This window comes from Geotrypetes seraphini, chromosome 12 (assembly GCF_902459505.1).
Source record: "Geotrypetes seraphini chromosome 12, aGeoSer1.1, whole genome shotgun sequence".
Classification (NCBI taxonomy): Eukaryota; Metazoa; Chordata; class Amphibia; order Gymnophiona; family Dermophiidae; genus Geotrypetes; species Geotrypetes seraphini.
In genome coordinates, this window is record NC_047095.1 from 100,185,592 (window position 1) to 100,213,413 (window position 27,822).

The following is a 27,822-nucleotide window of genomic DNA, read 5'->3' on the forward strand; positions in this document are numbered from 1 at the left end:
ATCAATTTCATCTTGCTTAATAACCTATGGTGTGGAACGCTATCAAAAGCTTTACTGAAGTCCAAGTACACGACGTCTAAGGACTCTCCCAGATCCACTTTTCTGGTGACCCAATCAAAGAAACTAATTAAATTGGATTGGCAGGACCTACCCTTGGTAAATCCGTGTTGGTGGGGATCCCGTAGATTCTCTTTGCTTAGAATCATATCTAATTTATGTTTAATTAGTGTTTCCATGAGTTTACTCACTATCGATGTGAGACTCACCGGTCTGTAATTTGCAGCTTCTGTCCTGCAACCCATTTGTGCAGTGGAGTGACGTTGGCTGTTTTCCAGTCTAAGGGGACTCTTCCCGTACTTAGGGAGAGATTGAAAAGCACGGATAACGGTTCTGCTAGGACATCACACAACTCTCTGAGCATCCTGGGGTGTAGATTGTCCGGTTCCATGGCCTTGTTCATCTTAAGTCTTGATAATTCATGGTAGACATCGCTGGGTGTAAATTCAAAATTCCGGAACGGGTCTTCCAAGCTTTGCCTTTTCTTCAACTGTGGACCGGACCCTGGTGCCTTGCAGGTGAAGACTGAGCAGAAGTATTCATTTAGAAGTTCTTCTTTATTGGAATCTGACTCTACATAATTCCCTTCTGGTTTTCTAAGGCGTACTATCCCGTCTGTGTTTCTTTTTCTGTCGCTAACATACCTGAAGAAGGATTTGTCCCCTTTCTTAATGTTCTTTGCTAGATTTTCCTTTATTCGAAGTTTGGCCTCTCTGACTGTCGTTTTGACTGCTTTAGACCTGGCTATATAGTCTGTTTTAGCCTCCCTTGTCCCAGATTGTTTGTAGGAAATAAATGCTTTTTTCTTACTTTTGACGAGGTCTGTTGTTTCTTCGTCGTTTGCTCACTGTTTTTATGTAGCGGTTCGTTGCTTCATGTAGGGTAGATTTCAGGGTTGACCACATCGCCTCCACATCATCGGTTTCAGCTTGGTTTTGCAATGCCCCATGGACGAAATCTGCCATGAGTTTGAAGTCAGTGCCCCGAAAGTTGAGTATCTTTGTTGATGTGTTCGATCTAGCGTAACCTTTCCTGAGGTTGAACCATACCATGTTGTGGTCGCTGGAGGTTAGCGTATCGCCTACCGAGACTTCCGAGACGCTCTCTCCATTTGTGAGTACTAGGTCCAGTATCGCCTGATTCCTAGTGGGTTCTAATACCATTTGTTTGAGTTGTGCCCCCTTTATGGAGGTTAATAGTCTTCTGCTGCCTCTGGTTGTAGCAGAAAGTGTGTTCCAATCTACATTGGGCATGTTGAAGTCCCCTAACAGTACAGTGTCCCCTCGTAAAGTGATATTCTCTATGTCCTCGATTAATTCCATGTCCTTGTCTTCCAGTTGTCTTGGAGGCCTGTATACTACACCGAGGTACAGGCATTTTTCGGTACCTCTGGCCATGTTCACTCAGAGGGATTCTCCGATGTACTTGACATCTGTGATTCTGGTAGTTTTGATGTCTTCTTTAGTGTATAGCACCACCACCCCTCCTAACTTGCCCTCTCTGTCTTGACGAAGTAAGTTGTAACCCGGTATAGCCATATCCCACTTATGAGAGTCCGTGAACCAGGTCTCAGAAATCGAGACCACGTCTAGCTCGGCGTTCAGTATTTCCGTCTCCAGTTCCAAATTTTGTTGCCTAAACTGTGTGCATTAGCATACATAGCCCTCCATACCTTAGGTTTGCTAAGCCCCTCCTGAGTTAGCGTGACTCCTAAAGAATTATTTGCGATGTGGGTACTTATCTCGGACTCAGAAGTGGAGTCGTGACTAACCTCCTCAGGATAGTTACTTACTGCTCTGGTAATTGAATAGATACCCTCCCCCAACTTATCTAGTTTAAAACCCTACGAAGTAGGTGGGCTAGTTGATGTCCGAAGACGTTCTTACCTCTGCTGGTCAGGTGTAGTCCGTCTGGTCCCTGAAGTCCCTGCAGTGCCTCACCATGGTTTAGGAATCTGAAGTTCATCTCCCTGCACCATCCGTGTAGCCACTCGTTAGTCCTCTGGATATGCTCCTCCCTGGCTCTTCCCTTGCCTCTAACTGGGAGGATTGAGGAGAAGACCACCTGCACTCCCGTCCGCCTCAGCTTCTCACCCAGGGCTCCAAAGTCTTTGGGTATGTCCTCCGGGGTGTTCCTGGCAGTGTCGTTTGTTCCAACGTGGATGAGAAGCATGGAGAAGTTGTCTTGGGGTTTGAGAAGTCTATCTAGGCAGGCGGTGATATCTCGGATCCTGGCTCCAGGCAGACAGCAAACCTCCCTTGATTGCATATCTGGTCTGCAAACTGGTCCCTCGGTGCCCCTCAGCATGGAATCTCCAATGACTATTACCCTGCCTTTTTTCGGGTGTAGTGGATCAGTTGTCCCCGGAACTGGAGTCGTGTGTTGGGCATCTTCCTGATCCTCATTGGCCGTTCCTTCCTGTAAGATCTGGAATCTGTTCCTCAGGGTGAGTTGTGGGGTGGATGTGAAGCTACCCTGTTTATGAGAAAAAGAACATAAGAACATAAGAAACGCCCTCACCGGATCAGACCGAGGTCCATCTAGTCTGGTGCTCCGCACACGCGGCAGCCCAATTAGGTACTCCTTTATGGAGACCCGACTTTACCGTATCCCTCAATATGATATGCAAGAAGGTGTGCATCCAACTTGCGCTTGAATCCTAGTACCGTAGTCTCCGCCACAACCTCCTCCAGGAGTGCATTCCAAGCACCCACCACTCGCTGAGTGAAACAGAACTTTCTGACATTTGTCCTAAACCTGCTGCCACTCAGTTTCAGGCTATGACCTCTTGTCCGTGTCACATCTGAAAATGTTAGCATTTCTGCTTCTTGGTCTATCTTATCAAATCCTTTTAATATTTTAAAAGTCTCTATCAAATCCCCTCTCAGTCTTCTCTTCTCGAGGGTAAACAGTCCCAGTTTCCTGAGTCGTTCTTTGTAGCTCAAATGCTCCATTCCTTTGACAAGTTTTGTGGCTCGCCTCTGCACTTTCTCCAACAGAGTTATATCCCTCTTGAGGTATGGACACCAGTGTTGGACACAATATTCCAAGTGCGGTCTGACCATTGTTATATAAAGTGGCATTATGACATCTTCCGACCTACTCGTGGTCCCCTTCTTAATTATGCCTAACATCCTGTTTGCTTTCTTCGCCGCCGCCACACATTGTACCAATGGCTTTAGGGTATTGTCAATCAGTACCCCTAAATCCCTTTCTTGTTCGCATTTAGCTAATGTCACCCCCAACATCTTGTACTCATGTTCCTTGTTTTTCTTTCCTAGATGCATCACCTTGCGTTTGTTTATGTTAAAGTTCATCTGCCACTTTTTCGCCCACGTTTCCAGCTGGTTCAGATCTTTCTGGAGGTCATCGCAGTCCCTTTGAGAACCAACCGCCCGACATAGTTTTGTATCATCCGCAAACTTTATTATATTGCATGTTGTTTCCTCTTCTAGGTCGTTTATAAAAATATTGACAAGTTAGGCCCAAGAACCGAGCACTGAGGTACGCCGCTAGTCACTTTCTCCCAGTCCGAGAATTTCCCATTTATGCTAACCCTCTGCCTTCTGCTTTCTAGGGAGGGGTCTTCTGCGCTTGCCTGTGGAGGAGGTTACTAGCTGCCAGTAGTCAGCATCTCCAGCCATCTCCTGTACCCCAATCGTTGGTTTCAAAGTTGAAGGTTTGGGCGTCTCAAGGATGGACATGATTAAAACATTCAAGGTACTGAAGGGGATAGACTTAGTAGATAAGAACAGGTTGTTCACACTCTCCAAGGTAGGGATAACGAGAGGGCACTCTCTAAAGTTGAAAGGGATAGATTCTGTACAAACGTAAGGAAGTTCTTCTTCTCCCAGAGAGTGGTAGAAAGCTGGAACGCTCTTCTGGAGGTTGTTATATAGGAAAACACCCTCCAGGGATTCAAGACAAAGTTAGACAAGTTCCTGCTGAGCAAGAATGGGCGCTGGTAGGGCTAGTCTCGGTAAGGGTGCTGGTCTTTGACCAGAGGGCCACCGTGTGAGCGGACAGCTGGGCATGATGGACCACTGGTATGACCCAGCAGCAGCAATTCTTATGTTCTTATCCACCACCTCTTCTGGGAGACTGTGCCACACATCTACCACCCTTTCTGTAAAAAAGTATATCCTTAGCTTGCTCCTGAGCTATCACCTCTTAATTTTATCCTATGCCCTCTCATTCCAGAGCTTCCTTTCAAATGAAAGAGATTTAACTCATGCACATTTATGCCATGTAGGTATTTAAAAGTCTCTTTCATATCTCCCTTCTCCTGCCTTTCCTCCAAAGTATATATAGTGAGATTGAGTATGTCCCCATATGCCATTGTAGATGTTAGGGGCACAGTTCTTTTGCAAATAGCAAAAAATTGTGGACAACTTTAGGTCTGACTCTAAACCAGACCACCTACTAGACCCCTGAAGACCTTACCTTTAAATCTCTGGTGGTCTAGCAGTAAAACAGGGCAGGAATAATCTTCCTGCACTCCTACCCCATTCAAAGCCACAATGAAAAATACTGTACAGTACAGTAAAACTTTGGTTTGCGAGCATAATTTGTACCAGAAGCATGCTGGTAATCCAAAGCACTCGTATATTAAAACAAATTTTCCCATAAGAAATAATGGAAACTCAGATGATTCATTCTACAACCCAAAAACTTTAATACAAAATACTATACGTACTCATATTGCATGACTTCGCTCATTTAGAACAATCACTACACTCTTGCAGCATCAGAGAGAGAAGAACCATCGGCTCAGTTGTGATGTGTGTATACTGTATATACTTGTACTGCAAGACATTGCTTGTATTTCAAGTTAAAATTTAATAAAATGTTTTGTTTGTCTTACAAAACACTTGCAAACCAGGTTACTTGCAATCCAAGGTTTTACTGTATTTGTTTGCCTTTGCTTAATACTGATTTAGCACTCAGTGTCAGATCAATCTAAAATGTTTCTGTACTATGTTCATTTCTAAACCCATGTTGAGAGGTTAGTAATAATTACATTCTGAAATATCATATTTTAACTGGGAGACAACTACAAACTCTACATCGTTGTCATGAATGGTATGCTTGCTACTGGTCTATAGCTTATAGTGTTGGATAGGTCTAGGTCTGCTCCTTTAGGAAAAGGTATAAGTAGAATTTCCCCAAATTCCTTTGAGAACCACCTCTGCCCTAGTGTAGAGTTAGCTCTTAAAATTTTTTTCAACATGAACTAGGTAAGCAGATATATTAAAATGTAGAAACACCCTAGAATATTAAAATGTAGCAACACCCTAGAAAACCAATATAAATAATAAACTACAGTGGTACCTCGGTTTGTGAGTGCACCGGTTTGTGAGTGTTTTGCAAGACGAGCAAAGCATTTGCAAAATCGGTGCCTCGGAAACCGAGCGTGCCTCGATTTACAAGCGCCCCCCCCCACGATCCGGCACCCTCTGCTCACGTCGCACCCCCTCCCCACCATGATCCGGCATCAAAAAGGCACCCACCCGATCACATTTCTTACCCCCCATTTGGCACCGGCACCAATGCACAGGACATGCCGGTGCCGGTGCCCGAAGATCTGCCTCCTTCTGCGCTGGGCCTTGAGCATCTGCGCATGCTCAAGGCCTTCGTGTTCCCATTCTCTCTGAGATTCTCAGAGATCCAAGAATCTCAGAGAGAATGGGAACATGAAGGCCTTGAGCATGCGCAGATGCTCAAGGCCCAGCGCAGAAATCGGGCACCGGCACCGGCATGTCCTGTGCGTTGGTGCCGGTGCCAAATGGGGGGTAAGAAATGTGATCAGGTGGGTGGGTGGGTGCCTTTTTGATGCCGGATAGCAGCGGGGAGGGGGTGCGATGCAAGCGGTGGGTGCTGGATCGCGGGGAGGAGGGTGACGGATCGCGGGGGGGCGCTATGAATGGGGGGGGCAAAATGAGCGGGGGGATGGCGGATCACACAGGGGGGCCTTCATGAGCGGGGGGAGCAATGCCGGTTTTTCAGGGGGTAGAGCAACACCGCTGGCCTCGGGGGATGGAGTGGGTGGGAACGAATCAAGCGAGTTTCCCTTAGTTCCTATAGGGAAACTCACTTTGATATACGAGTATTTTGGTTTACGAGCATGCTTCTGGAACGAATTATGCTCGTAAACCAAGGTACCACTGTATATAATAATGTTGTTTTGTGTGAATAGAGAGTCCTCAGTTTTCACAACTCTTAAAGGGACAAGCCCTACACACCATAGTTCTTTTAATTCTCATTAACCCATACAGGTTTTTTCTGTGAAACATCCCAGGACTTCTCTAGTGTATATGTGATGAAAGTAAATCAACAAGTGTCCAAATGGAATAAAAAATGAAATACTTGTATATCTCACAGTCTAGTGATAATGCCTATGATGCCTATAATTTTTAAGTTGCATTTATAAATGGTGTCTATAATATATCCAGATCAAAATTGTTGTAACAGTACAAAGGCATTTTCAACAGTACAGTCAACAGCTTTGTAGCTTTATAGACTTATCTTCGGAATATGTTTATCTATGTCCCATCTCATTAATGTGCTAAGTTCAATGGCTCAACAGAGCTATTTTTTGGAGATCTCTCCTCCTTCCTCGGGAGTGTGAGCACTGCTTTCTATTGATGTTGACCTATGGATGAAAAGGATACAAAACTGAAAAAATGGTGTGATAGCATGGAAACACTCCTGAACACATTACAGTTAAAGAAAAAACATGATGACATACAACAAATGTGCTGATGTCATGAACTTCTGAATAGCCAGTTCTGTGGAACCTCGGAAAATGTAGTTAAGGCTTTTCAGATAGAGGCTTTTCAGACAGAGGTGTACCATTCAATGAAGTCATTGAGTCCCAGAATTTGAACAGTTTTCAATTAATTGATCCAATACTGTTCTCTGAGTGCCATTTTGTCACTGTTGTAACAATCTGGATTTTTTTCTACGATACACCATTTCAGGCCTTTAAAAGAGTGTTTGTGTTGTTGACAGTGTGGCACCATAGGAGAAGTCAGAGATACAATGTGAATCTTGCTCCTATGTTCAATCAATCTTGTACGTATGACTCTGTGAGTGCACCCAGCATATACTAAAAAGCAGAAACAAACAATCATATACACGACCCAAGAAGACGTGCAATTCATAATGGCTGTGAGAGTGCATGTCTTTGGCGTTCCAGTATTTGTCCACTGAGTACAGGTACATTCAATGGTATTTTCACAATGTCCACATGTTGTATGTTTCCCCATAATTGTAACAATATGCAGTTCTATTTCAATAATTTTTATTGGTATTTAAAGAAGAAATCATAAATATGTAAATACAATATAGCTCATATGCAGTTATGATGAAAAACCAGAATGGACCACTCTATCAGCCACGTTTCTTGGACAAGTATAAGCTATACAGTACATGGTGGTTCTTAAAATTATGGAATTAATTGCATAACATGCCAGTGTCATTTTATGCTGCTCGCTATTGCAGATGCTTGATCTAAAAAGGTAATCACACAGACCATCTTGTCCTCAGAATCTCTATTTGAAAGTTATAACAATGAGTCCTGATTAGCATATAGAGCGTGAAGATAAGCCTTTTGCAATATTTGGTGGGGATAACCTCTCTGTATGAAACAATCATGTAATATTATTGCTTGTTTCCTAAATTCTATTGTTGTAGAACATAATCTCCGTATATGGAGAAATTGACTGATAGGAAGAGACTGTTTTAAATGAGTTGAATTATACCTTAAATAGTTGTTGGTGTCCACAGATTTCCTATATACTGTAGTCTCCAATATAGGAACTTTTTCAACATTAAAACATCAAGAAATGCTATAGGATGGTAATCTTTAGTCATAGAAAACTTTAGAAGTTTGTCCAAGGTATTTATCCATTCCAGGAAGGAGGTCAACAGGGTTTCTGGCCCAGTCCATATAAAAAAGATATTGTCTATGAAACAAAGCCAAGTCATAACATATTGAAACCACTCTGAATTATATAAGTAGACATTATCACATGAACTATACTGTGAGATTTAATTTTTACACCCATATGGACACTTGATTTACTTTCATCACATGTGCACTAGAGAAGTCCTGGGATGTTTCACAGAAAAAAACCTGTATGGGTTAAATGGAATTATGACTGAGCATAGCAGGATAATAGTAGAACTACTTGTTTGAGCAAGGGTATTTAAAAGCATGTTTTATTCTTTCATGTCCATTTTAGGATACGGTAGTAAATATAGATAGTCGATGATTTGAAGTACACAATTTGGTTTGATTTTTGTGTTTTTGGAGATATATAAATTCACTTCTGGTAAAGCTATTTTAGATAGTGACATTTGTGGTTCTTATATTGCTGAGCATTTAAGTAATCATTTCCGGCAAAGTAATTCCAGAAGTGACGTAAGATGCTCTGAGAGCTTTTGAGGTATAAGACTTCGGCTATCCCTAAGAAAGGTCGTAATTTTGGTATGCAGCATTGGATTCTCAAATAGTTAGGTTTAATAAATCACCGTAATTGTTCAGAGAAAACTTTAGTCATAGGGTACTTTACCAGCAACATCTTAAACAGGCAGATTATGTGTTTAAGTACGTTTTTGTGAACTGTAAGAGACTATATGCTGATGGGTTTATAGAAGATAACTTTTAAACTCTTCGGTTATCCATATAAACCTTCTATATAAATCAATTAGAAGGTTTAAGCATGTTGGCTCAAGCACTTTGGTTACTTATATTAAACAAATTTTTTACATAAAGTATTCAGTTAATAGTGGGTAGTAATAGTAGGAGTTGTATATAAATGTTAGGTGAATAAAAAGCTGTACAATAGGGATAAGAAAGATTAAAAGTTTTAAAAAATGTATAAAAACATTTAAATTAATTAAAAATAAATGAATTTTCAACACAGTACAATATTTTTAAATAGAAATTATGTAGATTGCAATAAGGTTATATAGCCATAGGCGGTTCCCTGGAGCCTTCTTCAATTGTAAGAGTCAGGAAAAGTTGTTACTTTCTTAAAATAGTAGATAGATATATAATTGGTCATTATGTTTCATTATCTAGTGCTTACAAAATATATTGTGCCTGAAGAAGCTCTAGCACTTCGAGTGAGAGCGAAACTGAGATCTTCCGTTGTTCCGAACTGGCCTGGTTAAGAATCTACACCCGAACTAAGTATCATAATGTTAACAAAATAAGGATATCACTAATGCACTAGCATAGCAAATTGCATAAAAAGGAAAAGAAAAATGAAATGATAGAATAAGAGGTTAATGGAACGGTGATAGCTCGCAAAATAGTTATATGCTGTGACTTGTTCAACTGGCAATATAACAGCGAGCACTTGAGATCCTAATAATCTCTTCACTTATATTTTTGATCCATGTATATATATATGATTTTCTGGCTCAAGCATCAGCCTACTTTTTGATGATAAGAGTGTGTTCCACAAGTGTTTAGAAGGGATTATTAGTGTTAATGAGAATTAAAACATGTCTGTTGTGTAGGGCTTGTCCCTTTAAGAGTTCTGAAAACTGAGGACTCTATTCATACAAAAACATTATTGTATAGTTTATATAATTTTTCTAGAGTGTTGCTACATGTAGTTTTCTATATTTTAACATCTGCTCAGCTAGTTCATGTTGAAAGATTTTTTAAGAGCTATTGTTTTCAGATTCTTTCATTTGGGGTTTTGGAGTATAAAGTGCTACTGCCTCAGTGTGGCCTCAGTTCTTAGTTTTCCACGGAGCCGGAAAGCCCTGTCTCTCAGCTCTGCGTCGATTCTATGTGCCTTCTTGCACTGCGGCTTTTGTTGTTTTACTCATGTGAGTCGCTTTGCGGCGCGCCTACTAAAAAAAATTTCATCTTTCTTTTTCATCGGTTGACCCGGGGGATCCCGGGTTTCAGTCCGGCCGCCTGGCCTCGCATGGCTGAGGCTGTTTTTTTCCCCTTATGCCCTAGCCAGTCACCAGGTTTAAGAAGTGTACACAGTGTGGTTGGGTGATATCGGTCACTGACCCCCACCGTTTGTGAATCCTGTGCCTGGGATCTGACCACCCTACCGAGTCATGCCCGCATTGTACCACTCTCCAACCACGGACATGCTACGCCTCCGCTCTTTCCTCCCTCATCCTCGTCAGGGAGCCCTCATTCACCTTTGTCAGAGTTTCACTTCTCTTGACTGTTTCAGCCCGGCACATGATGGTCCTCCTGGGTCACTTGGCCTCCACGGTTCATGTGACTCCGTTCGCCAGACTTCACCTGAGAGTTCCTCAATGGATCCTGTCTCTCAACAAATTGTTGTGACTCCTTTGTTGAGATGATCTCTCTGCTGGTGGATGATCTCTTCAAATCTTTCCAGAGGTTTTCTGTTTCACGCACCCCCTACGCAGAAGATTCTTATGATGGACTCTTCAGAGTACGCTTGGGGGTTCATCTTGATGGTCTCCATACCCAGGGTTTTTGGTCCCACTCGGATTGTCTCTGTCACCTCAATCTACTGGAGCTTTGAGCCATTTTCAACTCTCTGAAGGCTTTTTAACATCTGCTTCAAGACCACATGGTCCTGTTTCAAACAGACAACCAGGTGGCCATGTATTATGTCAACAAACAGGGAGGTATGGGATCCATCTCTTTGCCAGAAAGCTCTTAAGCTTTGGGATTGGGCGATACGTCACAACATTTTTCTCAAAGCGGTCTATATCCAGGGCCAGTTGAACTGTCTAGTGGACAAATTGAGTCATCTTCTTCAGCCCCATGAGTGGACACTCCATTCCTCCACTCTATATCAGGTGTTTGCTCGGTGGGGGACTCCGCAGATAGATTTGTTTGCGTCCCCCCTCAACCACAGGTTGCCTCATTTCTGCTCCAGGATTTACTCCCCACACCGTCTCAAGGCGGATGCTTTCCTTCTGGACTGGACGGACCTGTTTCTTTATGCGTTCCCTCTGATCCCTCTGATTCTAAAGACTCTCATCAAGCTCAAATTAGTCCATGCCACCATGATTCTGATAGCTCCTCGGTGGCCCCGACAACCGTGGTTCTCCCTTCTGCTTCGACTCAATGTCAGGGAGCCTCTGCTTCTGCCTGTATTTCCTTCTTTGCTTTCTAAGAGTTAAGGTTCCCTGCTTCATCCCAACCTGCAGTCTCTACACTTCATCCCAACCTACAGTCCCTACACTTAACAGTCTCTACATGATTCCCTAATTCGGTACAGGATGTTCTCAAGGTTTCTCGGAAGCGATCCACTCAACAGTGTTACACTCAGAAATGGACTAGATTTTATTCTTGGTGTGCTACGCATCGTATGGAGCCACCATCTGCCTCCCTATCTTCTGTGCTGGATTATCTGCTGCACTTGTCTCAGACTGGTCTCAAATCAACATCAGTGGTTTCCCGATTTATGAAGGGCCTTTTCAATGTCCATCCTCCGCTCAAACCTCCCCCGGTGGTTTGGGATCTTAATGTGGTTCTTGCTCAATTAATGATACCTCCATTTGAACCGATTGATTAGGCTCATCTGAAATATCTCTCTTGGAAAGTGGTATTTCTGATTGCCCTCATGTCTGCTCGCAGGGTCATTGAGATGCAAGCTTTGGTTGCGGATCTGCCTTTCACTGTTTTTCATCATGATAAGGTGGTCCTCTGTGCACATCCTAAGTTCTTGCCTAAAGTGGTTTCGGATTTCCACCTCAACCAATCCATTGTTCTGCCTGTGTTTTTTCCTAAGCCCCATTCTCATTCTGGAGAAGTGGCGCAAAACACTCTTGACTGTAAGAGGGTGTTGGCTTTCTAACTACAATGTACTCAAGATCATCGGACTGCTCCCCAACTCTTCATTTCTTTTGATCAGAATCGGTTGGGGCGTCCCATGTCTAAGTGAACCTTATCCAACTGGTTGGCTGCTTGTATTTCTTTCTGCTATGCTCAGGCTGGTCTCCCTCTGCAGGGTCGGGTCACGGGGCATAAAGTCAGAGCGATGGCGGTGTCTGTAGCTTTCCTCAGATCAACACCTATTGAGGAAATCTGCAAGGCTGCAACTTGGTCCTCGGTTCATACGTTCACTTCTCATTATTGACTGGACACTTTCTTAAGATGGGATGGCCAATTTGGCCAATCGGTTTTGCGTAATCTGTTCTCCTAAGTTGCCAACTCCCCCACCGTTCCATTCTGGTTAGCTTGTAGATCACCCACATGTAGAGAATATGCTGCCTGCTTGTCCTGGGATAAAGCACAGTTACTTACCGTAACAGGTGTTATCCAGGGACAGCAGGCAGATATTCTCACAACCCACCCACCTTCCCTGGTTGGCTTCTTTGCTAGCTATCTGAACTGAGACCTGAACTGAGCTATCTGAACTGAGGAGATGCGCATCCTAACTCGAGCGGGAAGGCACACACACATGTGCGGTGCAGCATTAGCAAACTTTGAAGATCTTCAATCAAGTTTGCTTGAAAAGCTGTCCGTGACGGGGCTCCATGGATGACGTCACCCACATGTAGAGAATATCTGCCTGCTGTCGCTGGATAACACCTGTTACGGTAAGTAACTGTACTTTTTAGGCGACCTTAGGCCCGATTCTATATAGGATGCCCATAGGCCTCTTAGACCGGGTGTCCAATACACAATCCAGCCCTAGATGTTTATTTAAACTTTGGTTCAATATTTCTCTAAAAATGATGTTACCTTCCATGGCAAATAATCTGAAACTTGACTTCCTCCATTCCATGGGATATTTTTTCTAGAGCCAGAAATAATCATGCTATGCAAAGCATGAGCCAGGGAATACACAGCATTGTATACACTATAGCTGTTTCCCAAATATTTGTTGTTACAGTGTGGAAATGATGTCTTCATTGTAGTGCTACAAGATCTTCTTATGCTTTTAGGACATTGGCTTTCACACAGTACCATCCACCATTTCCAAGTAGATTTATCCCATGGAAACAACATGGGATTCACCTCACGAATAAATTTTGAAATGCTTGGAATATTCTTCTTTATAATTGTGAATGCCAAAGTATTATTATTCACAGTAAGTCCCAGTGGATAAGTTAGTTCAAAATCCCATTCAGGTGTAGTGATCCATATTTTTCCAGGTAACTGCATAATGTCTATGATCCTCATATATACATTAGACAAATATTCTCTTTCACAATAGAAAATGATCACACTAGCTGTTGATGAATTAATGCTATCTATGATTTTATTTAACTTATCCGGTGGCAGGACACCAATGTGTGGGAAAATTTCTATAAATTCAGTGCAACCATCATTCTGTTCAATACCTTCTTTCAAAATCTCAACAGCCTTCATACTGCTGTCATCATCGGGTGCAATGATACCAACCCAGGTCCAGTTGAAATGCTTTATTAACCTGATGATCCCAACACAGAGGTGGAGCTCAGTAGGAACAGTCCGGTAGAAATAAGGAAACTTAAAAGCATCACTCATAAAAAGATTTTGTGATTTGTAACTGATCTGTGGAGGAAAACAATGCCATCACCATCTCTGTTATTGTAAGATTTTATTTTAAATAAGATGACTGGTGAATGCAAAGGAAAACATCCCTACTAATAGTCTGGTATGAAGCCACCACACAAATAGTAGCCCCCTGAAATAATCAATATTGTATTTATTTATTGGGATTTATTAACTGCTTTTATGAATAGATTCACCCAGGGTGGTATACAGTAAGACATGGTACTTGTAAACAGGGGTCAACCTTTACCTTTATGATAGATGCAAAAGAAAATCTTATTCAAAAGTTCAGAGACCAAAAGTGTGATTTGTCAAAGCTGATTTTCAGGGAGTGAATACAGCCTTTTTGAGCTCTTAGGAAAAGTAGAGGGGAACAAAAAATAAATTGTAGGATGGCCACCATATGATACACCTGAATATCTTGGATTATTCACATGGATTTTCCATAACCTATTTGTATACCATATATACTTGAATATAAACCAAGATTTTGTGGCCAAAAATGGGGGTCTTGATTAATATTTGAGCCTATCATCTCTCCATGCCACCCAATGACCAGCATTTTTCTTTGATCCCACCCTATTCTCCTGTAGTAATTCTCATTGTCATTGCCTCCAATCCCCTTATAGCAACCAACATTTATTTGCAAACTGCACTTCCCCCAACTCTGACACCAATGTCACAACAGCCAACATTTCCTGCCTCCAACCTTCTCACAACAATCAATATTTCTTTCCAACCCCTGACTCTGATGCCACCACCACATCAGTCAGCCTCCTTGATCATCCAATAATCAGTTCTTTGATTACCAGCATTTTCTGGGGTCCCCTAATGCTAACACCATCACAGCAGCCAATATTTCCTGCCTCCAAACTCCTCACAGCAACCAACATTTCTTTACAAAACCTCCTGACTCTGACACCATCAAAACTAACATTTTCCCCTCTGATCATCCGATAATCAGTTCTTCACTTACCAGCACATGCTGAAAAAACTATGTACTGATTGGATCTGAGTAGGGCCTTGAGCATCTATGCATGTTCTTAGGTCTGCTGGTTTGTGCCCTCTGAGACTCTCAGAGAGGGCGAGAGCTGGAAAGCCTTTGAGCATGACAACAAACAATAAAAAAATCAGGAGTTCCACGGAGAGAAGGCAAAGCCAAAAAATCTTTTAAAAAACCCTGTGGGAAAATATGTTCCTGGAGCATGTCAATTTCACTTCTCACGAGTTAGTGTTTTTGACCTACACTTTAATTCGCATTTACAAATTCATATATTTCAATACTCACTTTTTACTTTTTCTTACACACACATTCACACTTTTTAGGACCCCTGAAAAAGACATCTAAGTTGAATGCTGACGTGTTAGGTCCACACCATATGTGGATTTCACTCTGTGTATATGATATTGCAATGTTTGAGTGACTCAATAAAAGACTGTATCAGGAACATCTTTTCCACAGTTTATCGTTTTTTTTTGGCTAAGCCTTTGAGCATGCGCAGATCCAGTCAGTGCATAACTTTTTCAGCAGGTGCCAGGAAAGCAACTGCCAGTAAGTGAAGAGCTGATTATAGGATGATCAGGAAGGGAGGGGGAAATGTTGGTTGCAGTGGCATCAGAATCAGAGGGGTACTGTAAAGAAATGGTTGCTATGAGAGGGTTGGAGCAGGAAAAGTTGGCTGCTGTGCTGGTATCAGAATCAGAGTGCTATATTCTTCGGGAGCTGCCCATGAGCAAACGCCGCCTACCAAGAGCAGTGCAGCTTAGTGCTGGATTGTTCTATCTCTGTGCATTTTCTGCCTGGAAGTGATGAGTTGGGACTGCAGCAGCTGGAAATCCCGAGCTGATATCTGTCCCATCTGAACTTTTGCTGTTGGGATTATTTAAAATATGCTGAGGCAACAGTGCTGCTTCAGGAAATTGGACTTTTGTCAGACTTATTTAATTTTTTTTTTCAGTTTATGAATGATTTTAAACTTTATTCCATTGTTTTTACCCCTATTTTTTTATTTTATTAATTGAATTTCCCTGAATTCTATTAACAGTTCTATTCCTTTTTATATATTCATTTAATTCATTTAGATATCATTTACATAGATGGTGCTCCTATCTGTAAAGTTAGGAATTTCTATGAAATATTCTACATTCTTCTCCCCTCTCTACTCCTTCCAGCCCTCCATAGTCTTCCCTACCTTATTCTAACCCCTTCCTCTATAATGTCACCTAGAGCTTTTATAGGTATGTGCGATGCACAAATGGAAGAAATAAAATAAATAAAAATAAATATTTGACGTGCATTTTATAGAATCACACTTAGCATATTTATAATTTGCACTGTGGAGGAGTTGTATAAAATTGTGCCTACACTCATGCACTAAAAATGGCACTAAGCTAGCATTCTATAATGTGGCATACCGTATTTTTCGCTCCATAAGATGCACCTGACCATAAGATGCACCCTAGATTTAGAGGAAGGAGGAAAATAAGGAAAAAAAACCCATTCTGAACCAAATTCTTTCTGCCAGGCTCTGCACCTAACCCCACACTCCTTGCCAGGCTCTACACCCTGTCCCTCCTCTGGTGGTCTAGTGGTAGGCTGGGACAGGGCACAGGGAAGGCAGGGACAGGGGACAGGGCACAGGGCAGGAAGGCCTAGTGTCAGGCAGGGAGGCCTAGTAGCCTAGAGACAGGCAGGCTGGCAGGCAGGCAGGTACAATATGCCCATGTAACCCCCCGTACCTTAAATCATCCCCCAAGCCCCCACATACCTCCCAGTACCTTAAATCATCTCCCATGCCCCCACGTAGCTCCCTAGTACCTTAAATAATTCCCCATACCCAAGTACCTTAAATAGAACCCCATACACTTTTAAACATCCCCCTGTACCTTTTAAATCATACCCCCTTGTACATTTTTTAAAGAAACCCGTACCTTTTAAATTGTACACTCACCCCATACCGTACCTTTTTAAATCCTTCCTTTCCTCGCTAGATGGCTCTCGTACTCAGGTCAGGAGCACTCCCGCTTGGGCCCACCTGAATGGCTAGCATAATTAATCTTGTTTATGTATTTCATTTTTTCCAAAATATTGTCTCTTAGGAAACATTATTTAGTTTCCAAATCTGTTAATTTTCAGTGTCTCTGGATAATTTGATCTCAGATTAAAGACTAGCCCTTCTTTTACAAAACTATATCATGCTGCTGTACCGGGCCATGGTGCACCCTCACCTGGAGTACTGCATCCAACACTGGTCGCATGAAGAAGGACACGGTACTACTCGAAAAGGTCCAGAAAAGAGCGACTAAGATGGTTAAGGGGTTGGAGGAGCTGCCGTACAGTGAAAGATTAGAGAAACTGGGCCTCTTCTCCCTCGAACAGAGGAGTTTGAGAGGGGACATGATTGAAACATTCAAGGTACAGATTTAGTAGATAAGGACAGGTTGTTCACCCTCTCCAAGGTAGGGAGAATGAGAGGGCACTCTCGAAAGTTGAAAGGGGATAGATTCTGTACAAACGTAAGGAAGTTCTTCTTCACCCAGAGAATGGTAGAAAGCTGGAACGCTCTTCCGGAGGCTGTTATAGGGGAAAACACCCTCCAGGGATTCAAGACAAAGTTAGACAAGTTCCTGCTAAACAAGAATGGGCACAGGTAGGGCTAGTCTCGCTTAGGGTGCTGGTCTTTGAACAGAGGGCTACCACGTGAGCGTACTGCTGGGCATGATGGACCACTGGTCTGACCCAGCAGCGGCAATTCTTATGTTCTTATAGTGTGTTTTTTTTTTTAGCAATGGGCATGGCAGTTACAGCTCTGACACTCATAGAATTTATATGAGCATTGCAGCAGTTATCACCACAGCTGGTACTAAACACTGTATACAGTTTTATAAAAGAGGGTATATTCTTTAGTAATTGATTAAGTTATAATAGACACAGTATAATAGAAAAGCTCCTTACCTGTGGGTAGTGATATATTCTGAACACATTGGATATCTGACTTGATTCCTCAGGTGGAAGGCCTTCAATTATTGCAGCAAGAGAACCAGAAGTTCTGCATCTGTAATTAGGGATCAAGGTACCCCTTCCTGAAAAAATATTCATGGCATCTTGAAATGTAAAGAGGGGATTGTTGTAGGAGTCATAAATTTGAAAACCCAGAGTCAGGTTGGGTAAGAGTTCTGAGCTATTGTTAATTTCCTCCACTGTAGACACAAATGTCAAGAAATCATAGTAGTTGGATGCTATAAATCTGTAATGAGATTAAAGGATTCATTTTACAAAGGATGTAGATATCAGTTTTGAGCAACTACCTCAAGATGCGCTCAGTTCCCCCTGTATTATGCCAAAGACTGTTGAACAAGGAGATTTTTAAAAAAATATGTATGACACAAAGGAACTTCACATCAGGAGTGGTCTAGTGGTTAGATGATCTGCCTCAATACCCAGAGGTTGTGAGATTAATTTCCACTTGCAGCTTCTTGTGACTCTGGGCAAATTACTTAACACTTAGGGGTCCTTTTACAAAGGTGTGCTAAGCGATTTAGCACACACTAAATATTAGCGTTTGTTCACCACACGTTAAATGCTAATGTGTGCATGTTAGTCTATGGACGCATTAAGCATTTAGCGTGCGTGTATATTTACTGCATGCTAAAATGGCTAATGCACCTTTGTAAAAGAGGGAGTAAATTGCACAGATACAAAATAAGTACCTGTCTAAAATATGTAAACTGCCATGATTGTATAAACCACATAGAAAATGTGGTATACAAGCCACATCTCCTTTATTTTTAATACATACAAGGACTGAAAATTGTTTCCAAACTCATCCTAGAAAAATTGCTACATACCTTAATGCTCAATATCACTATGGTCACCTTTGAAGTGCCTAGTGCACCCTTCATTGCAATTTTGGAACTCTTTTTCTAGAACGCTCATCAGAGCTGTCATCATATTACCCTTCATGTCCTGAATGTCATCGAAATGTCTTCCTTTCAATATTTCCTTCATCTTTGGGTAATGATAAAAGTCATTGGGGAAGATCAGGTGAGTAGGGTGGGTGTTCCAATATAGTTATTTGTTTACTGGCTATAAACTCCCTCACAGCTGATGAAAAGTTCAGGTCATTTTTGTTTAACTTGTTCATGCAGTCTTTTCAGTACTGTCAAATAGTAAACTTGGTTAACTGTTTGGTCAATTGGTATAAATTCAGAATGAACAATCCCTCTGATATAAAATAAACTAGCAACATCATTTTGACTCTTGATTTGGACTGTCAGAACTTGCTTGGTCATGGGAAACTGGCTGACTTCCATTGTGTACATTGACGCTTTGCTTCAGGGTGATAAAATGGCACAAAACAACATCATGCCTCTCCAAAAGGCCTTGGAAAACTTTGACTCTCCTTTGCTTTTGTTCATTAGTGACCTCCTTTGGGACCATTTTTTCACACACCTTTCTCATGCCAAGATTTTCAGGTAAGATTTTCCTGTTTCTTGATCAAGGTATACTATGGTTTTCAATGTCAACTGATGATTTTGGTGCACAATTTGACCTTTGCAATGATCTAATCAATTCTGCTTGTTACTGACTCCCTGACCTTTTTTCATCAGTGACACTTTCTCTCCCTTTAGAAAAAATATTTGATCAATTTGTACACTGCCATTTTCTTTATAACATTATGCCCATAAACATGGATTAACATATCCCTGTTTCACTTCTACTCTTTCCAAGTTTAACAAGAAATACATTTTACAAAACCACAAAAGCATTTTTCAGCACCAGCATGCTGAATGCTCCATGCTGCTTTGACACTCAGAGCTCCTAAGAGCATTAGGAGCAGCACAGAATATTGAGAGCACTGGCTGGTAGTAAAAACCAATTTCATGGTTTTGTGAAAGGGGGTTAATGTTTGTTCATTGCTTTAATTCAAGCTCCTACATTCTCATGATCTCACATAAAAACATATAACAACAATAAGAACATAAGAACATAAGAAGTTGCCTCCGCTGGGTCAGACACGAGGTCCATCGTGCCCAGCAGTCCGCACCCGCGGCGGCCCATCAGGCCCATGACCTGTAATGTGATCCTTCTCTAATCCCTTTTATCCTTCTATCTATACTCTGTCTAAAACCTATCTTTACCCCTATTTGTATCCTTCAATCCCCCTATCGTTCAGGAATTTATCCAAACCTTCCTTGAACCCCCGTAGTGTACTCTGTCCTATCACAACCTCCGGAAGCGCATTCCAGGTGTCCACCACCCTCTGTGTAAAGAAGAACTTCCTAGCATTGGTTCTAAAATTGTCCCCTTTCAGCTTCTCTGAGTGCCCCCTGGTGCTTGTGGTTCCCAATAATCTGAAGAATCTGTCCCTTTCCACCCTCTCTATGCCCTTCATGATCTTGAAAGTCTCTATCATGTCTCCTCTGAGTCTCCTCTTTTCAAGGGAGAAGAGCCCCAGCCTTCCCAACCTGTCTGTGTACGAAAGGTTTTCCATACCTGTTATCATTTTCGTCGCTCTTCTCTGGACCCTTTAAAGTATCGCCATGTCCTTCTTGAGGTACGGTGACCAATACTGGACACAGTACTCCAGATGCGGACGAACCATCGCACGATACAGCGGCATGATGACTTCCTTCTTCCTGGTCGTAATGCCCTTCTTAATAATACCCAACATTCGGTTTGCTTTCTTGGAGGCCGCTGCACATTGTGCCGTTGGTTTCATTGTAGTATCTACCAGTACACCCAAGTCTTTTTCAAGATTACTATCCCCTAGCACTGACCCCCCCATTTTGTAGCTGAACATCGGGTTTTTTTTCCTAAATGCATGACCTTGCATTTCTCTATATTAAAACGCATTTGCCATTTGCTTGCCCACTCCTCCAGTTTGTTTAGGTCCCTTTGTAGGTCTTCACATTCTTCCGTGGTTCTAACCCTGCTGCAGAGTTTGGTGTCATCCGCAAATTTTATAACTTCACACTTCGTCCCTGCTTCTAGTTCATTTATGAATACATTGAACAACAGCGGTCCGAGCACCGACCCCTGGGGAACACCGCTCGTGACCTTCCGCCAGTCCGAGTAGTGTCCCTTCACTCCGACCCGTTGCTTTCTGTCTGCCAACCAGTGTTTAATCCATCTGTGTACGTCCCCTTCCACCCCGTGGCTCCACAGCTTCCTAAGAAGCCGCTCATGGGGCACCGTGTCAAAGGCCTTTTGGAAGTCGAGATAGATGATGTCTATGGGTTCTCCTTTGTCCATCTGGCTATTTATCCCTTCAAAAAAGTGCAGTAGGTTCATTTGGCACGATCTTCCCTTGCAGAAGCCGTGCTGGCTCACTTTTAGTTGTCCATTTTTTTCTATGTGTTCGCAGATGGTGTCCTTTATTAGTGCCTCCATCATCTTGCCTGGGACTGAAATCAGGCTTACTGGCCTGTAGTTCCCCGGGTCACCCCTCGATCCCTTTTTAAAGATAGGTGTGATATTTGCTATTTTCCAGTCCTCCGGGATCTCCCCAGTTTTCAAGGACAAGTTGCAAATTTGTCGGAGAGTTTCCGCTATTTCGTTCCTTAGCTCTTTTAGAACCCTTGGGTGGATTCCGTCCGGGCCCGGTGATTTGTCGCTTTTTAGTCTGTCTATCTGTTTGAGGATATCCTCATGGCTTATCTCTATATGCACCAGTTTTTCCTCTTGATCTCCACTTATGATCTCTTCTGGTTCTGGTACATTCGATGTGTCCTCGCTCGTGAAGACCGATGAGAAGAACTTGTTTAACCTGTCGGCTACCTCTTTTTCCTCTTTTACTACCCCATTTCTGTCTCCATCATCCAACGGTCCAACTTCCTCCCTCGCCGGTTGTTTCCCCTTGACGTATCTCAAGAACGATTTGAAGTCTCTGGATTTCTCAGCCAGCTTCACCTCGTATTCTCTCTTTGCTTTCCTAACCACTTGGTGACATTCTTTCTGGTAATTTTTGTGTTCTTTCCGGTTTTCCTCGGTTTGGTCCTTTTTCCATTTTCGGAACGATTTTCTTTTATCTCCTATCTCCCTCTTTACTTCTGTCGTTATCCATACCGGGTCTTTTGTTCAATTTTTTTTGCACCCTTTCCTAAACCTGGGAATGTACAGGTTTTGTGCTTCCAGCACCGTGTCCTTGAATATGGACCATGCTTTCTCTACGGTTTCCATCCATTTTGAGCGATTTTTGAGTTTCTTTTTCACCACTGCTCTCATAGCTTCATAGTCCCCTTTCCTGAAGTTGAGCGTCGTCGCTGCAGTTCTTTTCACTTTGGATGCTCCTACCTCTAGTTTGTACTGGATCATGTTGTGATCACTATTTCCTAGTGGTCCTACAACTGCCACTTCCTTTGCAGGTCCCCCTAGTCCATTTAGGATTAGGTCGAGAGTGGCATTTCCTCGCGTTGATTCTTTAACAAGCTGTTCCATGAAGCAGTCTCCCACAGCCTCCAGGAATTCTGTTTCCCTCGCACAGCTTGAGTTCCCAATGCTCCAGTCTATCCCGGGGTAGTTGAAATCCCCCATCACAAGTACACTTCCGCTTTTGCATTCTCTCCTCAATTCTGCTTCCAGTTCTTTGTCGTTTGCTTCCGTTTGCCCAGGTGGGCGATAGTACAGTCCCAATTTTATGTCAGCTCCATTTCTTCCTGGTAATTTAACCCATAATGATTCCAGTTCTTCCACCCTTGCTGCCGTATCCAATCTGGTCGAGTGAATGGTGTCCTTTATATATAGTGCTATTCCTCCGCCCTTCTTGTGGGTCCTGTCTCTCCTATAGAGATTGTACCCGGGTAATACTACGTCCCATTTGTTGTCCTCAGTCCACCATGTTTCTGTAATTCCTATAATGTCCAGGTCCTCATTTTTAGCTGTGACTTCCAGTTCTCCCATTTTGGCCCTTAGACTCCTTGCATTAGCATATAAACAGTTTAAGTCCTGGTTTTTTCCCTTTCTCGTTCTGCCTTGTGAATTTTTCCTCTTGCCGTCCACCTGCGGGCTTCCAGCCCCTGAATTCCATTTTGTTCTTCTTCTCTCAATGTCTTGTCTTTCCCGTCCTCAGCCTGTTTCCTCAAATTCACCTGTTCCCCTAGCTCCTGCTGTATGCTCTTCGTTTTGTTCTCTGGTTCCGCTTGACCTTTGGACCCCTGTGGTGTGCCATTTGTTTCTTCCCAGCATTGTTCCCACTCAGCATCTTCATTTGATACTGTTTTCCGAAATGTCGACGTCTGGTCGATATTTGGCTTTCCCCTTTTTCTCAGTTTAAAGCCATCTCTATTTCTTTCTTGATGTTGTTTGCCAGCAGTCTTGTTCCCGCCGTGCTCAGGTGTAGTCTGTCCCTCCTGAAGAGCTTGTTCTTCCCCCAAAAAGTCATCCAGTTCTTCACAAAGTGGAAGCCTTCCTCTTCACACCATCTCCTCAGCCATGCGCTCATTGCTTGTAGCTCAGTCTGCCTCTTCACATCTGCCCTCGGTACTGGCAGGATCTCTGAGAATGCTATCCTATTCGTCCTCAGCTATCCTGTTCGTCCTCAACAATAATGAATGCTACTCAGCAAGACACCACCACATGTGGACACAAACACAGCTTTAAGACACTGATATTCCAAAGTTATAAACTGATGGCAATAATAGTATTAAGCAAGATATAAGGTGGGCCCATAACCCAATATGTATGAGACACCCCTTTCCTGGGAAACCTAAAAGACACCAGTATATATGAAAATAAAAGATGAAGTTGAAGGATATAGAAATGCTTCAGAGTTATATTAAAAAGAATATTTATTGGTTAGATGTTTGACCCAGCTACATCCTGTTCCATTAACAGAACAGAGGAAGTGTCGAAGGTCAGTGTGCCCTAAGTGAACATTGTTACAAGATGTGCAATGCACTGAAATAGAATATCACCTCTATTGCTGATAGGGGCAAAATTAAGTAGCATGTGATAACTAAGTCATTATTATTGCTAGGGTAAATGACTGACAGAAATCATGTGATCAAAACTAACCAAAAGAACATTGCTAGAGTATGCAATTTATTATCAGATCCTAATGAAGCAATTGTAATTCAATTGGAAGATGTACCAACTACATATGTTTAGTAAATTAAGCAATGTTATAAACCTAATAAAATGGCCAGTCACTTGCAATTTTAGGATATTCTTGATTGGTATTCTACCAGTTAGTAGAATGCCAAGAACTCTCAAGGCCTTGAAATGTTTAAACTTAAATTGTATCTGGTAGGGGCAAGATGGTGTCTTGAGCAGGTTGCTGAGAAGAGAGCTCCCACCTTGAAGGCAAAATTTCTGTATAAACTTAGTGGAAAATTTTTTTCTTATGTCTAAAAAAAGGGGGGAAACAGAGGGGTTTCCCTCAACCTACCTCTGGCTCTACAACGCAGTGGTAGACTGTAATTATAGCTTTTACAGTCCAACCTTCCACTTCAGGCATTTCCGCTGCTGTGAGTGGGGAACTTCACAGCTTGTATGGTGAGTTGTCACTCCCACTGAGCCCATGAGGACCACATACAGCCCCAAGCCTGGAGAAACATTGGTAGAGCAGATCATAGGGCTCCCTGAGCACATCGAAAGAGGCATGTTCTCCAACCGAGGTGGACCCAGAAGTGATTACAACTACGCGGACTCCGGGGTTGGAGTCACTGCATTCTGGGAGTGTGGAGCCAGTGACAGCTAGTGGTGGTACTATGTAAAACAAATGCAAAAGGAAAAATCTGTAGTAGCTGAAAATACACAATTGGATGTTTCTGCTATTTTGCAATCTGATATTGAAATTCAGGGATGGGCGACACAGTTGGTCTCTCTTGCATTTTTACAAGATAAAGAAATGTTGTTGAAATTATACTTTAATTTAAAACAGATTACCTATTTAGGTGAAAGGGTATATATATTCCCAGACATCTCAAAGTGGACACAATCCAGGAGGAAATAATTTTTAAAATTTTGTCCAAAAGTGATTGCCTTGGGGGCAGGGTTTCAGTTGTGATTTCTGTGTAAATGTTTCGTCTCATATCAAGGGAGTAAATATATTTTCTTTGAACCTGCCCAATTAGGTTTTTTCTTACAGGGTAAAGGAGTCTCAACGCAGCCAGAATGAAACAGGTTATTAATGTGGTGGTTACTTAATATCTTATTACTGCTCTATTTCTTTTTTTAACCTTTTCTTATATTATATGAATCCCCTTTTTCTGAGGGGTTTTCTCATTTTGTGGAACCACGGGGTGGGAGGGGATGTGCACAGATGGATCAAGCACTGGTTGTCGGGTAGACTGCAGAGGGTCGGAGTGAAGGGTCAATATTCTGACTGGTGGGGAGTCACGAGTGGTGTGCCACAGGGATCGGTGCTGGGGCCGTTACTCTTCAACATATTTATCAATGACCTGGAAAAGGAGGCAAAGTGCGAGGTTATAAAATTTGCAGACGATACCAAACTGTCCGGTAGAGTTAGGTCCAGGGAGGAGTGTGAGGACCTGCAAAGGGACCTGGACAAGCTGGAAGACTGGGCAAACAAATGGCAAATGCGCTTTAACGTGGAAAAATGCAAGGTCATGCATATAGGGAAAAAGAACCCGTTGTTCAACTTCAAATTGGGGGGGGCATTGTTGGGAGACAGCAGACTTGAGAGAGACTTGGGTGTGCTGGTGGATGCATCACTGAAGCCATCTGCACAGTGCGCAGCAGCCTCGAAAAAAGCCAACAGGATGCTGGGCATCATAAAGAGGGGCATAACAACCAGGATGCGGGAAGTCATCATGCCATTGTATCGAGCGATGGTGCGTCCACATCTGGAATACTGCGTTCGGTATTTGTCGCCACACCTCAAGAAGGACATGGAGGTACTTGAGAGAGTCCAAAGGAGAGCAACGAAACTGGTAAAAGGGCTGGAACACTGCCCATACGCCGAGAGGTTGGATAGGCTGGGGCTCTTCTCTCTGGAAAAAAGGAGGCTCAGGGGAGATATGATAGACCTTCAAGATCATGAGGGGCATAGAGAGGGTGGATAGGGACAGATTCTTCAGACTGAAGGGGACAACAAGTACGAGGGGGCATTCGGAGAAACTGAAGGGAGATAGGTTCAAAACAAATGCAAGGAAGTTTTTTTTCACCCAAAGGGTCGTGGACACTTGGAATGCGCTACCGGAGGAAGTGATCAGGCAGAGTACGGTACAGGGATTCAAACAGGGATTGGACGGATTCCTGAGGGATAAAGGGATCGTGGGATACTGAGAGAGGTGCTGGGATGTAACACAGGTATAGAAAGCTAATCAGGTAATAAGTATAGAAACCCAACAGGTCGTGCATGTGCAAGACCGGAGGGTTAGGACTACGATGGGAAGATAGGACTTCAATGAGAAACCAAGGTGGCAAGGGAGCCCCTTCTGGTGATTCAGACAGGTCGTGACCTGTTTGGGCCACCGCGGGAGCGGACTGCCGGGCAGGATGGACCTATGGTCTGACCCGGCGGAGGCACTGCTTATGTTCTTATGTTCTTATGCCTCTTCTCCTCAGATTGTGGACTGTATTAGATAAATATTTCATTGTTTATTTTCTGGTGCTTAGTCCGTATAACTGAGTTTATACTTTTGTATTGCCTTTAATATCTATGTATATTTGATGTATTGAAATGATAAATAAAATAAAAAAAATTATATCTGGTAGTCTTTACCTTAGCCTTCTTAAGAGATGTAATAAAGAGCAAACAAAACCCTACTCAGTTGTTTTTATAGTGATGCACATGGAGGCATGTTCACAAACTTAGGGCAGGATTCACTAAAGTCCCAAAATCTATCCTATTCGTCTCCTATCAGTTTCCGAGTCATTGTAGCCAATTGATTCAGTACAGCTTGTCCATGCAAATGATCCAATCATAAACACGCCACTATTAGCACTGAAACATCGATCAACGCATGTGCGCACTGTATCCTGGTTGGTTTTGAAGCTCATAACGCATGCACTAGCTATTTAGGAATTAACTGCATAGAAATGGGGAGTGGTTTAATCGCGGACATCATTAGCGGGCTCCGAATGCGCCTACCGCAAAGCATTGTTGTCGTAAAAAAGGCAATAAATAAGGAAGTATTTTTACCAACCGTTCTTTTTTTCTGAAATACTGTTGCTAGCTATACAAGCTGTGACCGATCATTTCTCTAGCTCTAGCCTCATCTCCCTCAGCGAACTCATATTCCAAAAGCATATACTGTAGCCGACGAGCGCAGTCCATTTCTCTCAGGAAAAGTACTTTCAAGTTGCTAGAAGGCACAACAGTTAACAGCTGTTGAATGCACTGGGATCAGGCACTGTTATATACAGCCTACGAATCCCAGGAGGCTGTGCGGCTCTATCTGCCGTGAAGCACGTAGCAACCACTAGTGACACTCTGATGTCACATGCATGCGACAATCCAGCTGGAAGGAAGGGGGGAGGGATAGCTGGTCCATAAAACTTTTATTTGATTTTCAGTTTTGTTTGTTTATTTGGAATTGATATTTGAAAAGTACAATGTGCAAGGAGAGCACAGGGTTAATCCGTGATTTTCTCGCAATGCACATTACAAATATGAGATTCACTCCCGCGCTCGCTATGCGTATTCCAAAAAAGAAAAAAAAATATTTCTAACGCTTATGTACATGAAGGTTTACATATACAGTGGTACCTTGGATTACGAGCATAATCCGTTCCAGGAGCATGCTCGTAATCCAAAAACTCATTTATCAAAGCGAGTTTCCCCATAGGAAATAATGGAAACTCGCTTTGATGCGTTCCCCCCCCCGAGAACCGGCATTGCTCCCCTCGAGGGCTCCCCCCCACGATCAGGCACCCCCCCTGCTATCTGGCACCCCCCTGCCTCAAACCGGCACCCCCCCGCTACGATCCGACCCCCTCCCGACACGATTGGGCACCCCCCTGCCACGATCCGACCCCCCCGCCACGATACGAACCCCCCCCCCGACACAATTGGGCACCCCCCGCCGCTTCATACCCTCATCTGGGCACTCTTGAAAATCGGCCTCCTCCTCTGCTGGGCCTTGAGCATCTGAGCATGCTCAAGGCCTGCGAGTTCACGTTCACGTTCAGAACGTGAACTCGCAGGCCTTGAGCTAACACATCCATAATGCACATGCTAAAATGCACTAGCGTGCCTTAGTAAAAGAACCCCTAAATCATGTTCACCAAATCTCATAATGTACAATCTTTCTAATTTCTGATTAACATCTTTCAAAGCATTTTCTTGATTTTT

At 42.8% G+C, this 27,822-nt stretch overlaps 1 protein-coding gene across 1 annotated transcript in view; it reads right to left on the bottom strand.

Moving 5' to 3' along the window:
* Positions 1-27,822, bottom strand: part of LOC117346173 (vomeronasal type-2 receptor 26-like) — a 53,676-nt gene that overhangs the window by 24,129 nt on the left and 1,725 nt on the right. Inside the window, exons 2-3 of the mRNA XM_033915575.1 lie at positions 17,517-17,808; positions 12,767-13,561 (exon numbers count right to left, since the gene is read on the bottom strand). Of these exons, the coding sequence (XP_033771466.1) occupies positions 12,767-13,561; positions 17,517-17,808 (1,087 nt within the window). The remainder of the gene's footprint in view (positions 1-12,766; positions 13,562-17,516; positions 17,809-27,822) is intronic.